The 16353-nt window shown below is 44.2% G+C and overlaps 1 protein-coding gene across 1 annotated transcript in view; it reads left to right on the top strand.

The window, feature by feature from the left end:
* LOC117056939 (cytosolic carboxypeptidase 4-like) overlaps positions 1-16140 on the top strand; it is a 211096-nt gene extending 194956 nt beyond the window's left edge. The window contains exons 20-21 of the mRNA XM_033167644.1: positions 12378-12509; positions 16135-16140. Of these exons, the coding sequence (XP_033023535.1) occupies positions 12378-12509; positions 16135-16140 (138 nt within the window). The remainder of the gene's footprint in view (positions 1-12377; positions 12510-16134) is intronic.
* Positions 16141-16353: the final 213 nt, after the last annotated feature.

Below are 16353 nucleotides of genomic sequence, written 5' to 3'. Positions count from 1 at the left end.
GCTTTCCAAGGACACTGAGTCTGTGAGCTGTCTCTCCCCTGGTGCTGCTGCTTCTTCCTGCTGTTCCTCTTCCAATATTTCCCAGCTCTGCTCTCTGCAGCCTCTGAACCATTCCCTTCTGCAGACCACTGATGTAAATTTATACTGTCCTCCTGTTCTTGGGAAGGTTCAGGAGAAGGGGTGGTGGCCAGCTCCTGACACATTTAAATGTGTACCTATGAAATTTGCACTTTCTGAAACAATATGAGAACTCAAGCACAGCCATCCTTTCGAATTCACAAACAATGTTTATGAAAGATGCATATATGTAGGGTCAAGTGTGCATAAAAAAACAACATATTTGTAAAAAATAACATACAAAAATGCATTCTATTTGAAGAAGCTGCCTGCAAAAATGTTTCCATTAGTCGAAAGTGCATACCCAGAATGTATTTATTAGGAGAAATTTGCACTAAAATTTCTGGTGAATTTTCATGAGGGTTTGTTTAAAAAGAAAAAATTGCAAATTGTGGCTGAAATGTGGAGAACGGAATTTAAGATTGGGAAAACGAGAAAAAGATAGATCTGAAACTGACAGATCCTTCCATCTCTACCTTTGGGCCTCCATCTGCCTTCACTCCCTGGAGTCCAGAAGGGCCTGGAACTGTGTTTCTTTGCGCAAAGGCCATTGCAAGCTCTCAGCAAACCTTGGCTTTGGACTTGGCTATTGATTCCTTTGTCTCACTCTTTCTTGGCCTTTAGAACATGACAGGCTGTTGGAGAACTGAATTTTCCCTGCCTTTGAAGGGTTCATTGATTTTAGTTTATACATGCTCTCTCTCACACACCTTTCCTCCTTGCTTTGGAAGCAGACCTCTTATTTTCCAAGAGAGCTTACAGAACCAAGTTCACCAATAGCCACATGATTTCACTGAAGTACTTTGGTCTCATTTGTCCTGGTGACATGTGGTCTGCATTCCCCCCCCCCCCATCTCCTGTTTCTTCAAAGCGGGAACGGCAGCTTAAAGGAGCAAAGGAAAAGAAAGAGGGAAACTAACAGCTTTTCGATAGGGCAAGCAGCTGAACTGTTGATCACTTTTTCCTGGGAAGGAAAGGAACCGCAGGCCTGGCAGAGGTTTCTGTTAAGTTCTGCCACGGTAGGATTCCCAGGACACTGTACCCTGAAGAGAAAAATATCCAACAGTGAACACACACACACACACACACACCTGCCAATTGAAGATCCATGTTAAGGTTATCTCATGTTGGCTCAAGCTCCCCAAAGCCAGGAAGCTAACTACCAGTTGTGCCCTGTGATCAGTAATTCTGCTGTGCAATGTCACAAATTGTTCTTGCTTACAACCCTCTCCACCTGGACAAACCTTTTATTGGTCTTTCAGGGCCAAGTTCAGAGAGGGAGGGTGGAGTGCTTTGAACCAAAAATGCCCCACCTTGCCTTATACTGAGTCCGGATGTTGGTTCATGTAGCTCAATATTGTCCACACTGCCTGGCAGCTGCTATCCAGGGTTTTAGGCAGAGAGTCTCCCCCAGCCATACATGGAGATGTCAGGGACTGAACCCGGGACCTTCTGCTTTCAAAGCAGTTGCTGTGCCGTGGAGCCATGGTCCTGTGTCTTACAGTACTTGCAGACGAATCTTCCTGAGAATTGACACAAGCCTGTTTACTGCTTACATCAGTAGCTGGCAGGATGGGTTAAGGGCAGGACGGGGAACTGTTTTGACTCTGTGGTACAGCACCTTACAAAGCCCTAACCTAGCAATTCAAATTTGATCAGTGGGAGGGGCTGCCTGCCTGCCAATTGCTTGATGCCAGACTGATGCCAAGTGATTGGTTGCTTTGAAGTCCCGAAGTCAGGACTGTAATTCCTGAAGCAAAACTGAATGACTTGACAGTTCAGCTTTCTGATTCTGGTTTGGGAACTGCTGCATGATGAACAAAAACAAAATGCCCATTTGCTGTCATGTTGAGATTTCTGCCAGTAGACATGCTGCAAGACTTCTGTGGTTGCATTAGAATTTGAGGTGCTTGTTGGGGGTAAAAGAGGTTGGGTGGTCTCGTGTTGCAGTTGGGAAAAAGTGATATCTGGCAGGCTTAAGCACCCTCTTTCAGTACACCACATTTTTTTTCCAGTTGCACCCTCCCAACACCATTTGGCAACAGAGAAGACATGTGGACTAAGATTTGTGAGCTCAGTTGTCTAACTTGGAATTGACGTGAGCTCCTGTGAGCACTTTTTGGGTGGCGGGGAGCGGATAGGCACTGGCCTACAAATGCACTGAAATCAGAATCATTAAGCAATTCATTCCTGCTAAAAATCAGAATATTGACTGCCTGCTCATTGCCAAGTTTCACCTTTTGTGTTGTCTGTTTAAATGGACAAATTGTTTTTCAAAACTTGCTTTGATGTTTTTCATTACTGGCACAATCACCCATCACGACAGTGCTTGGAAACAGAGCTTCGTGTACCACACTCCAGGTCATGAGGAGTACCAACAATCTCACTCCTATTGCATCAGAAGAGGCCCTCATCTCCCACTGTTTGAACCATCCTGCCAGCCACTGATGCAAGGAACAGCAAGATTGCTCAACATCATTGCTGACCACAGGGTTATATCTGTGAAGGCATCAGCATTAATTTCCAGTTTCTAAGCTTTGTGGCACTTGAGCCATCAATATAGCCTTTAGCCTTAAGCCAGCAGGGTTTTTAATAAATGAATTTCCCTGTGTTTTTTTTAAAGGAAATTTGTTAAAATACTAGGTTCTGTTAAGTGTGTGTGTGTGATTGTGGGGTATGTGTACTGTAGTGGGGTGCTGTGGGATTGTGGGCCAGGTTCGTTGGCCAGGTTCAATGCAAATCCATCGAACCTCCTATGGGGAAGGTTCTCAGGCAGGGTGGAGGGTGAGAGGATTTGTCCATGCGATGACGACCAGGTGGAAAGCCTTGTTCATATGGTTTTTCACTGCAAACTTTACGACGATCTCCGCCAGCAATTCCTGGACCAGCTCTGTATCCCTAGAAGGAGACCAGAGCGGGAAGTCTTACATTTCCTATTAACAGGGACTGACCAGGAGCTTACCAAATTGGTAGCTCAATACCTACATTTGCTCTTTTCTCGCCGTAATATTCTGCAGTCGCCTGAGTTATCAGGAGTCCCAGAGATGTGATCGTGGATAGCAGAGTCTTGTCTCTTTTCTCTTCTAACATAGTTTGTGCAACTGTGAAAGTATTAATCCGCTTCTGTTTTGTATGTATGTTTGTTTGTTTGATGCCAATAAAGGGTTGTTGATGATGATTGTGGGATGTATGTTTGTGCAGGACCCACAGCACCTTCTCGTGGGCCCCCAAAGGTTGGCCACCCCTCATCTGACCACTGCACTGCACTGTCATGTTCCATAGCTAAAGGAATAGACATTGTGCATAGTGCCCACTATGTGGCCGACTGCAGACACTGGGAATCTTTTTGTTTAATTAAAAATGAAATGTGCACATACCACATTAATTTACCAGTAGTTGCAGCCTTGGGCTTCAATGGAACATGGAAACCTTAATAATTTTTGAACCACTGCTCAGAAAGTTACCAAACCAACAGAGGATCACCTTCCTTAATGAGTCTGGATAAATTACACAACAGTTATCACCAAAATGTGGAATAAATATATGATATACCTGTTCAGAATTATGAGTAAACTTTTGTAGTTTCCTAAACCACGTAACTTTATTAGTACAAATTCTGATGGGATCGCCCCACAATCAGTTCTTAGTTTGGTACATTTGTAGACCTCACCATCTGCTATACATTTTGGGAAGTGTGTTGTCTGTCTGTCCATTTGCCTGTTCTCTGTGGGTTCATCCACACCTTGAGGTATCATTGCCAAACTCAGCACAAGGTTCCCCAAGGGGCACGCAGTGGTCTTTGTCAATGTCTGGATGCCGAGCACCATTTTGAATCAAGATGGTAGACCAAGACGCACAACCCAAATTACACTATCCATTTTGAAATCACTTTTTTGGGTTTTGTTTCTTAGAATACCTGAGCAGGTCACTTTCTGCTAATAGATTATATATACCAAGTTGCTCCAAGTGTCATTTTTATGAGCTATAGAATTTTGAGATATTTAATGGTGTAGCCTTCCTATTGCTGCCTACCTTAACTTTTTGCTGTTCCCATGCCCCTTTAATAATTTGTTGACAAAAGCCCACATGGCTTATTACTGCCTCCTAGTGGATTGAATCAGAGGTGCTTTGCTTGCACCATAGTTCTGATACGGGTACCAAGTCATATGTGCCAGCATTTGACAGGTGAAGATAGGGGCACTCTTGAGTACGTCCAGAGGGGAAGCCATGTTTAGTTTGTTACGTAAATAAACAAATAGAGGGAGTCTTGTGGAGTTTTAAAGAGTAGCAGATTTATTACGGCATAAGTTTTTGTGGTCTAGAACATCTGGACATCTGATCAAGTGGGTTTTAGGCTACAGAATTTATACCACAATAAATCTGTTATTGTCTTTAAGGTGCCATAATCAGGCGTGACAACAGAAGCAAATGGCTTGGGGGAGCAAAGCATTGGCAAATGCAATTATTAGGGGACCATGAATTTAATCTGTGCTTAATAAGATGTGATTAAAAGCTGGGGGAGCAAACAGGCTTATGGGGATAGTTTGCATGTGTCTTGTGTAATACTTCTAACACTCTGCTGGCTCTCGCCCAACACACACAGACAGAGGCTCCCACTTGTAAGAAAGAAAGAGACCTTTCTTCAGTCAAGTAACAGTACAGACTCAGCAGCAGACACAGTGCCCGGGAGTCACAATTTGGGAGTTCAGGAGCAAGGCAAGAAGTTTAGAACTGGATGGAAGTAACAAAGATGTCCAAACAAGTTTCTGATACCCTCTCACTGAGCTTTTTAAAATCAGGTGTGGTGGGCTCAATTGTGAGGCTCTCTTGCCTTGTAGGAATGTTGAGATTGCAAGTGTGCACTTCTTCAGGGTGGGTGGGTCTGGTCCCATCTGTGAAGGTGGTGCCTAGTTCTAGGCAACAAGTCTTCCCCCTCCTGTTCAGGTTCCTGTTTAGTTTCTGCCATCATGGCTGAGGAAAGCCCTCCTCAGCCTCCACTGAGGCTCTCTGCTCTGCAGGAAGGTCAGCATCTCTGTTCCCTTTTTCAAAATGGGAAGGGGAAGGGGAGATCCCTCTCCTCCAACCCAGGTTCCCACAATCCTTCCTCTCCTCCTCCTCCTCCTCCCTCAGAGCCTGCCAACCCAATTGCTTCCAACCATCCCAACAGTGGTGTGGAGTACATGATTTAGGACCCTCATACCTAAGGGACCGCCTCTCCTGGTATGTCCTGGGAAGGACCTTAAGGTCCTCAAATAATAATTTGTTGGAGGTCCCGAGCCACAAGGATGCTAGGTTGGCTTCAACTAGGGCCAGGGCCTTCTCAGTACTGGCCCCGACTTGGTGGAACAGTCTGGCACAAGAGACCAGGGCCCTGCGGGATTTGGCATCTTTCCGCAGGGCCTGCAAGATGGAGCTGTTCCACCTAGCCTTCGGGTTGGTTTCAGTTTAACCCTGATGTTTCATTCTTTTGGTGTGATTGGTGGGCTACTTAAAAATGAGGCTGCAGTTTAGATTTAATTTTAATTTGTATTTTAATGAATTGTTTTATGTTTTTGTTGTGATTTTATTGGTGTTAGCCGCCTTGAGCCCGGTTTGGTGGGGAAGGGCGGGGTATAAATAAAAATTTATTATTATTATATTATTATTATTATTATAAACACCTCTGTTCTCACACCAAGGACCACAGCCTGAGCCTTCCTCCATTACACATAGCTGAATGATTCCCAGCCCCCTCAACTCCTGCACAGTGGAGATTAAACTGACCATAGGGCGGTTAATCTCATAGTCGATCTATTTGTGCTTATTATACAAGAGTCCGGTTTCATTTTATTTAAAATGAAAGCTTTTGTGTCTTGCATCATCAAGATGGCTAGTTGTAATGTGACAGATTTAGCAGCCCATTCCTTATCTGGATAGGCAGTTACAAAGGTGGGTAGACTGCAGGGAAGGGAAGCAAACATTCACATGCCTCTCTGCATGGCCGGTGCAATTAGGTGGTGACAGCGGCATTGCTGCTGCTTACCCAGTTGATGCAGGGGGAGAGCAGTAGCGAAGTCAGCCTTGTGCAGGTTCCCACCAGTGTACCTGTGCAGCCCAACCTCAGCATTGCCCTGCTCCATCCTGCCCCAGTAAGCAGCAAGGATACCATTCTCTGGAAGGAGTTTCAGCAATGCAGGGAGCCGCCTTATATCCAACCAGACCACTTGTCCATCTAGCTCAGTATTGTCTACACTGACTGGCAGAGGCTCTTCAGGGTTTCATATGCAGGGAGTGTCTCCCGGCCTGCCTGGAGATCCTGGGGATTGAAGTTGGGACCTTCTGCAGGTAAATCTGATGTCACTGCAGCACTTCCCCACCACACTGTCGTCTCCTGCTGCATGTGAATGTACATGTGTTTGAACTAGAATGAAGAAGCTACCCCTTAAGGTGGCCCTGTGTCTTACTTTACAGAGGAGAGACATCTTTGAAGGCATCCTTCATTTAGAGGGCTGTTGAGTCCAGTTGAAAGATAATGAGCCTTCAGAAAGGAGATCAAGGACTTGAAGTTGCCCATCAGTTGTTAGCACCAGGACAGCAGACTGAGCAGGAACAAAAGATGCCTAGTCACAGTCTTATAAGACATTGTATTTTTGCTTCAGTGATTTCAGTTATGACAATTATTTCTGACCTTGCAGCAGTAAATGTGTAAAATGTTAGGCAAACCTATGTGGCAATGTTCTATCAGAATGAGTCTTGGTTAAGTCCAGAAGGTCCCATGCTCAATATCTGGAGGTAGGGTTAGGAAAGACCCCCTGTCTGAAATCCCGGAGAGCCATTGCCAGTCAGTGTGGACAATACTGACCTAGATGGACCAATAGGTCCAACTTGGTTTAAGGCAGCTTCCTATGACTAGGCCATTAAACAACAAACTGCGACAGTTCATAAGACAGCTACCATTCTGCCATTGCCAATAGCCTTGCTGCTTTCAGCTGAAACAGGTTAAGTTCTGCTGAAGCTCCCAAGACACTTTCCATCTGATGATCTGGTATAATCCCGCACTGGCAAGTGGGACTCTCTGTCTCTCAGCACGCCAATAATGGCCCTATCATTACAGATCTGCCTGCACTAATCTCTCGGATGCAAAATGGCAAACCGGGGAAGCTTAAGCAGTCCAGCTGTCTGGCACGCTGAGGTTTCCTGGGCACTTTTTTAACGTGGAAAGTTGTATTTTAGGTGGATAATGTCTGATCCCTTGTAGTTGTTAGGAGTGCGCTAAATTGGCAGATAATTAGTACCCAGCGGAACTGGGCGTTCTATCTCAGAATGGGACCGAGGCTATGAAATCCCTGTTCGATATTCAAAGAGGAGGGGGATAGATAAATAAATAAATAAAATCTCCCACTTATGGTTAAACAAAGCTATGAGTGCAAGTAGCTGTGTGAGCTTGGAAGTAATACTAGAGCCAAATTATATCTATCCATATCGATAATGATATATCTATATCATCTGTATCTATATATCTGCAGCCACTTTCTTTAATGACAAACTCAGTTGTTCAGATGGGAGCAATACCAAGTAATTGAACACAATACAGAGGCTTACTTCCAAAATGCATGAACTGGAGGCTGAGCCAGAAAATATGTGCATGACTCAAAGAGTAGCAAAGGACCAGTGTAGAGAGAAAGAAACTCAAAGACTCAGACTCTGGAAATGTTGTCTGTTCTTGGCTTTCTAATTGGGGTATGGAGTTCCATCAGAAGAACAGAGGCACTGCTTCCTGGATTGCCTGAAAAGGAAATCTGGGTCAGCATTCAGTTTCTTAGCAGGGGGCAATCAGAGTCCTGTGGGAAGGCTTCCAGCAGAGCGTGAAGACAATGGTTGTCTCCTGTTGGGTATCCCAAGGTATATTGCTTCTGAACATTTTTCTTTTCTGTTTTTTTTTTTTAATCCCCACCCTCAATCTCTCACCAAAGAAGGCTCCAAGAGTAACTTACAAGATCAGTTGTCAAGACAGTCTTTACTCTCTCAGGATTAACATCTGAAAGACAGGGCAGAAAAGGAAAGGGGAAGATGGAATGGGGAAGAAGGAGAGGGAACAGGAAGATCAAGTGCCCGTTTCTTAAACTAACTGTTGTTAAAATGCCCACCTGGGATGCAAGCAGTTTGGGAAGCAGAATGAAATGGACATATGAGATTGGAAGGAGGGCCAAAGGCAGCTGGTTGGTCAGCAGAGCGGATTGAATAGCCCCGTTTCCCTTCTCAGCCTAATAGCTATTGATAGCCTGACAAAGTTTTGTTTCCGAAAGGAGGAGATCTTGGAATTCAAACCAACCTGCATAGTCATCTTTTCTGATCTTCGTGACTTTCCCTCAGTTGATTTGTCGGTTTGGGTTGTGGTTAACCAGGGTTGACTAAAGACACACTCTATTTACAATGTTACATTGATTGTCAAAATGCATTGACAACTGACTTTCACATGGCGATCTTGATGACCTCCATTCTTATGAACAGACAAATGGGAGATGTAGTGAGATTGGAAATATTAACTTGTTCCATTTCCCAAAAGTGAAGAAAGAGTTCCCCCCCCCGCCAGGAATTCACAAAATTTATCTTTGAATTAATAAGTGAATGTTGACAATCACCAAATTTTGGGAAAAAACAAAATAAAAATAAAAAATCCTTCCAGTAGCACCTTAGAGACTAACTAAGTTTGTTCTAGGTATGAGCTTTTGTGTGCATGCACACTTCTTCAGATACACTGAAGCAGAAGTCACCAGACCCTTATATATAGTGAGAGAGTGAGGAGCGGTATTACTCAGAAGGGTGGTGGGAATGTGTGTGTGTGTGTGTGGACGAACCCCCCCCCCCCCGATTTGCAGCCCCCTGATAATGGCATTTTGCCCTCTGCTGCCTTAGGAGTCACCACCCCCACCCCAAATCCATCCGCGAAAAACCTACTGTTCCTTTTCCCACTTTTCCTACTAGCCACATTTGGCCCACAAGCCTGAAGTTCCCCACCTCCACTCTAATTCATCTGCCCATCACTATCAGTTCTCTCACACAGTCAGAGATAAATTGCACTGCTGATTTCTCCCTGCAGCCTTCTCGTTCTCTGTTGGAGACATTACCTTAAAGAAGCAACTGACTCCTTAAAAAACCTATGCTTGTAAGTTGGAGATTTCCCAATACTGTAGTGAAGATGTGGAGAAGTTTTGTAGCGCCAATGGGTATTGGCTTCCCATCTCGGCAAACGGGGCAAATTGATTGTTCTTCAAAATACCCGGTCAATATTAGCCTCTTGCGTCAATAAATCCTGATTTTTCACTCTGATCAGAGTCAATAGCTGCATATAAAGGCAACCTGAATGTGGCCTTAATAAAACAACCACCAGCTTTGTGTGCAACAGCATAAGCTAGGCAGATGGATTAGACAGTCATTTTAGGTGGTGGTGGTGGTGGGGCACACACAACTATTTTGCCACAAAGGAAGGTCATGTGCTGCTCTTCAATTCACCTGGATGTACATAATGTAATAACAGTGTACAGGAGCAGCTCCCATAATTGCATGCCTATCCATTCCTGCAAACTTCATAGTATAAGCTGTGGATTTAAAGACAGCCAAGTGGTGCTTAATTGCTTCATAATGTGCAGGCTTCAGTTCTCTCAATGATAACAGGAAAAGTTGGGAAACCAAAAAGGAAGTTGATAAATTGTCCTGCTATTGCAGAGTAGGATCTTGTGAACCTATCTTCTGTGGTTGCATCTGCACTCTAGAATTAAACTGTCTTAAGAGTCATTTCTTCTTGAGGACCCTAGGAGCTGTAGGGTCTCTAACAAAAAATCTGGGAAGGGGTGTACCTGAGTAGTAGAGCACATGATTTACATGCAGAGGGTCCCAGGTTTCAATCTCTTATCATCTATAGGTAGGGCTGGGAAGGACTCCTGCTTGAAACGTTGAAGAACTGCAATTCAATATTGACAGTACTGAGCTAGATGAATCAGCAGCCTGACTCAACATACTGAAAGACAACTTCTTATGTTGCTAAGTTTTTAGCAACCTCATCATTCTTTGGGGGAAGCAATGGCAGCTATGGAATCAATACAAATTTGAAGTGCAGAGAAGTCCCAAGAGTAGCTATGGGACAGCAATGTTCACAATTACATTTTGAACAGCTCTGTCCTAAATCTTTGAATGACCTCTCTCAGTTGTTGCGTGTGGATGTTAAACAGTGTGAGATACAAGATAGACTCCTGCAGGACCTCATAGTGCGGGGTAGGAGAGCTATTTCACCCCAGGGGCCACATAGGCAACCTTCCAGGGACCACATGCCAATGATGGGTGGGGCCTGAGACAAAAGCAAGGGGAGCAACAAATGTAAAGGTTACCTTTGTACAGCCTTAAATGTTACCTTTGTACAGTAGGTAGTTTCTAAACACACTCACACACCCCTCTCTGCCCTCTATCTGGATAAGCAAGAGCCATTATCAGGGTCCAAGGCTACTTTCCACCCAGGCAGAAACTTTCAGGAAGGGTGCAAAGGTGGGCTGGTGAGGGGTGTTGCTTGAGCAGAAGGGGACTGACCTGAGGGCTAGATAGAGGGGCTTGGGAGTCTTATTTGGCCCTCGGGTCTGAGGTACCCCATCCCTGACAGGGTAAATGCCAAGAGATTGAGCAGTAGTGCTCAACACCACCTTGCAAACCATCTAGCCTTGTGAGATGATCCCACTCCCAACATCTCTGAACAGTATCTGAAACAGCAAAATTAGTGCTTGCAGGACTGGATTTTCAGTTTGTTTTATCCTGTTAATTTAGCTTTTGCGTTGTTCTTGGTATGCATTAAGACTAGATTATTTCATTATAATATTAAGTTTATTCTTTGCTTATTAAATGTTTGGGTATGTTTATTTGAGTTTGTCAAAATGCTTTGTAAGAAATTTGGTTTCCCCCACCCACGCACAAGGGCAATGTTGATTGGAAGTTGATGTTTCTTATGTGCAGCTTTCAGCACAATCCACTATGGAAAAGAGGAATGGAAATAAACCAAGGTAGAGATGGTCCAAAAATCCTACTTTCAGTTTCAAAAATATATTGTATCCACACAAAAACTGGGGTTCACTATTCTCTTGATTTTTAGGGTGATAGATTTCCCCCCTCCAGAATATTTGCACAGGTGTGGGCTGCTGCTTACCTTAATTCTACAAAGTTAAGGAGTTTGGGTTCAGTTTCAATGTTTTAAAATGGGCAACTCCCATCCAATCCAACATCCCGTTCTCACAATTGCTAACCAGATGCTCATGGCAAACACACAAGGACGTCCTGAGGGCAACATTGCTCTCCCCACTCCCCAACTTACTAGAATGGTTTCAGGATGATACAATGTGCCATTGCATTGCTCCCAAGCCACTCCAGGAAGAAGAAGAGTTTGGATTTGATATCCCGCTTTATCACTACCCGAAGGAGTCTCAAAGTGGCTAACATTCTCCTTTCCCTTCCTCCCCCACAACAAACACTCTGTGAGGTGAGTGGGGCTGAGAGACTTCAGAGAAGTGTGACTAGCCCAAGGTCACCCAGCAGCTGCATGTGGAGGAGCGGAGACACGAACCTGGTTCCCCAGATTACGAGTCTACCACTCTTAACCACTACACCACACTGGCTTGCTTTTTACTTCCCTTGCTTCCTGGAGTGACTTGGACGTGACAAAATGCTGCATTGCATTCCACCGTTCTGAAGCCATTCTAATTAATTGCTGGTAGAGGAGGCAGGGAGAAAGCTGGGAATCACACTGGGAATGTGAGAGAGCCCTAAACCACCAAACACCTCATCCATTTAATCCTTAAATCCTAATGTATTTAGAACAATTGTGTGCAGATTTTGGAGAAAATTCTTTTTCTCTATGACATTTTTGGAGGGGCTTTGATTTGCCACAAATCACCCGAAGAATGGCTGGGGAAAAAATAGAGAGAGAAACTTCAGCATAGCAATAAACAAAACTTCTGGAATCGGTCATCCAGGTAGGAATGGATCCATTGTTGCTAACCTCTCTTGTGCCTTTGCTAGTCATTTCTAGCCTATCAGCCTCCCCCAACAGAAACAATGTCCCTTATTGTCATGCATGGTCACCCAGAGGCAATGCTGTATTCAGCACAGGTGACCAGGCCAGGCTTCATTTCTAGCTTTTCGAGCAGCTTTCTCTTTGGCCCAGTAGTGGTTTCTTAGCAACTACTCAGCTCTCTCCTGCAAAACAGCAAGATTTAGGAGCTTTCTTTTTCTCTTATCCTCAGGTGTTTTGCGACTACCACGGTCATTCCCAGAAGAAGAATGCATTTCTATACGGATGCAGTATAAAGGAGACCTTGTGGCAGGCGGGACACACTGTTGATACGACTGTTGTCACCGAGGATGTTGGGTACAGGGTAAGACGTTCTTCTTATAGTACAGACTTTTGCACAGAAACTCCAGGTGAAACTGCCCTGCTGCTCCTCTGAGTGACCTGTTTATTGAACATTTGTCCTGATTTGCTTGCGGGGGTAAAATGGTGTTTGATCCTTATTCAGAATTCATTCTGATTTGTTTGCAGGGAGGTTATTTGACAACGAGTATTCATCCTGCATCCATCCTGATTTGCTTGCAGGGTATTCATACACCTTCCTGTTAATTGTTCATTCATTCCACAATAATTGATTCAACTCTCCACTGGAAAAAGTCTATTTCTTTTTTTAAAGTGGAACATTTGTGGTTGCATGACAGAACACTTTAACCTACTTTAATTGTGAAAACCTACATTTCCTGATATGTGCTTGTCTACCTTCTGGAAAATACTGTCAGTCTGGAGTAGGGATTTAAGAAGCACTTTCTTTTCAGGCCTGTAGTCATCATAATCAGCACTGTTTCCATTCTGCTGCAATTCGATTTCCACCAAATACTAATATAATTTGTGCCCCTGTCTGCTACTTAACATGGCTTTTGTAACTATTTACATAACTTAATCATCTTACACTAATTTCATTGTAAAGGAAACATCAAAGCAATGTAAAAAGTCATTAATTACATCTCATTTGCAGACACAATAAAACAACAATGAGGTGAGCAAATATTGATCATATTCGCTTGCCTGATTTCTATTCCTGACCACAGACAAACACATGAACTACAGCAATTTCTACTTCCTTTTTCTGTTTTCTTCTGAATTCTCCAACATCCCTAGTCTGGAGACAGCCCTGGACTTTGCTGCTTAAGATTTTTGAATTATGTTATCTAGTAACAAATTCAGGTGGTAAGAATTTCAACAGAGGAAACCACACAGAGCCACTGAGAAACAGATAAGAGGTGCCACCATGTTCAGAACCCTGAGGTTTCTACAAGTCCAAAACCCCCTAAAACATAAGAACACAAGTTGCCTCCCCACCCACTCCCCCAAAAAACACTGCCAAAAGAGAACAAAGCCTGCTCAGCAGCATGGAATATTGTTTATCTGACGCCATGTGTGCTGTACATTTAAAGCAATATCCTACCACTTTAAACAGTCATGGCTTGCCCCAAAGAATCATGGGAAGTGTAGTGTGTTAAGGGTGGTTGAGAGTTGTTAGGAGATCCCTTTTCCCACCCTAGAGCTACAATGGCCAGAGTTCTCTGAGAAGAGGGATTGACAGTTAAACCACTCTGCCAATTGTAGGTCTAGGAGAAGAATAGGGGGTCTCCAAGCAACTCTCAGCACCCTTAACAAACTACACCTCCCAGGATTCCTTGGGGGAAGCCATGACTATTTAAAGTGGCACGATACTGCTTTAAAATGTATAGTGCAGATGGAGCATCTGTTGGAAAATGAATATGGGAAACCAAGGTGGTGTTGGGAGATGGAATGATTTTCTTTTTCTTTTTTCTTTTGGAGCCACCTTTTGTGTGTGTGCGGTGAATAAAATTATTGTAAATACCTTTTGCCATGTACATTGCTTTCCCACTCTGCAGTGCTAAGGGTTAGCTGCACCTCCTGTAATTGAAAGTGAAAGCATTTCCCGAAGTGATCTTAATAGAGCACACTGTGAGCCTGAAACATTGACCAGAGGAAATATTTCACACGGCGTTCCTTAGCCTGAGCAAGATAGCGTTGGCGGGGTGAGGGACGGCAAGGTGGGGGAAAAGCTCGTCGTCAGCATATCTTCTGGAGCTTTGTTGCCGCCAAACTTTAGGAAACCGGGGATTGCTGGCAAGCATATAGAGAGCATCAAAGGGCTGCCTTCCAGCAATCGAGGTGTGTGCCTTGAATCTGCAATGGATGAGCCATGAGCAAACTTCTGCTGCAGTCTGACAGTGGAGGCGTTAAACACTGACACCCACATGTTATGAAACCTGTTTCCTCACAGCTGTGACCCACCAGCCCATAAACTGCATTATGCAGTCTTTACCTAGTATCCTTTTTCCTTCTTGAGAGCTTCACAGACACCCTTTCTACACAATGCCATAGCTCTGCCCTTGACTCCACACATAAGTGGACTGAGGCTACCCTGGGTCCTGACTTGTAGGCAACACCTCCACACACCCCTTTTGGTTGGCTAACTGTAAACAGAATTAACCACCAGCTTACTAACTGGATAGTGCCTGCTTTTGCACTGCCAAAATGTCCGCTTAACCCCTCCAAGAGGCAGGCGGGGTTTGCGACACTGCATGGGCTTACCTGGCCAGGTGCCACCCACCCACCTTGGCGAGTGCCAGGAAAAGGGCTGATGCTCTTCGGCCCAGACTCACTTTGTTTTCCTGCTAGATTCACTCACTCAACCCTCCCTAAAAATATAACATGGTCTTCTTTTGCAGGCTAACCTCTTGCTTCCTAGCTCAGCGGGTACTATTACGGTCATGAGACGGTTGCTGTATTCAGAACAGGGAAGGAATTTTCCTGCATTGACAGGTTTTGTCTTCCCTGTAGCAACTCGTCACAACTTTGGCAGTTTTTAGGCCTTGGTCAATATCCTATAGTCTATTTTTGAGATGGGGGGGGTTAACATCTTCATGCACCCCCCCCCCCACATATCGGCATTTGCAGGGCCCATTAAAGGGTTGATTGTGGAAGTCACTGGCCATGTAACTTGCCTTGACCTCCTGGAATGTTGGTTTTCTAGGTGAGTTTTCTTTAGCTTTAAATGGCCTCCTTGGAGATCTCTGAGAAAAATGGAAAGGAAAAGTTGTCCTTAACAGTCATTTTGGCACATTGTTACAAATAGATCTGTTTGTTTATTGGTATGGGGTTGGTTGCAATTGGTGGTTTGGGTTTTTTTTTTTGGAAATGTACAATTAAAAGATAATTAATGAGAAAATAAACAGAGGGGAAAGAACCATTAGCTTGAGACCTGAAAAACACGGTTACAACAAACAGAATATTAAATTCGTATTTGCTAATGTTTACAAATGAGCACTCCACACACTTATGTTCCACTTACCTACCAGCCTTTTTATTTAATTAAAATAAAAAAGGTTGATTATAAAGACAATTTCCATTGTCTTAAGGAGCTGAATTGAGCTGGGGAATCTGCATACATATTTTTCATCATCCCTTCGTTGAGTAGGGCTCAGCTGGGGAAGGACAAGAAGAAAATACTCAGACCTTCACAGATGATGCTTGAGTGGGTCTGATGTTCTGGGGGCATTTGTGTGTATGTTGTCTGAATGGCAACTAGGGGACAGGAAGTTGGTGAGCATCTTTAGAACATTCCACTCTGCCCAAGCCATGGACCACAATAATCACTGCACCAAGCCCAAGGCAAGTTTCTACGAACTAAAAGTCTCCAATAATTCCTTTATCCTAAGCAAAAGCATGGTAGCTCAGTGGCAGAGCATCTGTTTCACATACGGAAGGTCCCTGGTTCAATCCTCAGTATTCCCAGGTAGGGCTGGGAGTGACACATTGTTTGAAACCCCCAAGAGCTTCCTAACAGTCTTTGAAACATGTTATTTAAGGAACTTGAGGCCTCTAAAGAGCTAAGGCGGGAATTTAGCATTGCCAGATTCCACCCCCTCCCAAATCCCCACTGCTTTTGTTATCTGCAGGTATGAGCAGGTGTCCATGCTTATTTTTTTCCCTGCTGCCAAAGAAGCTTCACTTGCAGATTTTTCAGGTCAAGCTGATACAGGAGCAAGGGAAGCCCTTTTCTGTGATCAGCTGGCAGTCCAGCCAGAACTGCAAGAGAAGAAAAACACGATATAGACAATTCAGGCTGCCCAGCTTGTATAAGGCACTAAGGCAGAGAGCTGGCTCATGCATTCATG

The sequence above is a fragment of the Lacerta agilis genome, chromosome 13, assembly GCF_009819535.1.
Source record: "Lacerta agilis isolate rLacAgi1 chromosome 13, rLacAgi1.pri, whole genome shotgun sequence".
Taxonomy (NCBI): Eukaryota; Metazoa; Chordata; class Lepidosauria; order Squamata; family Lacertidae; genus Lacerta; species Lacerta agilis.
This window is presented reverse-complemented; position numbering and strand designations above follow the sequence as displayed.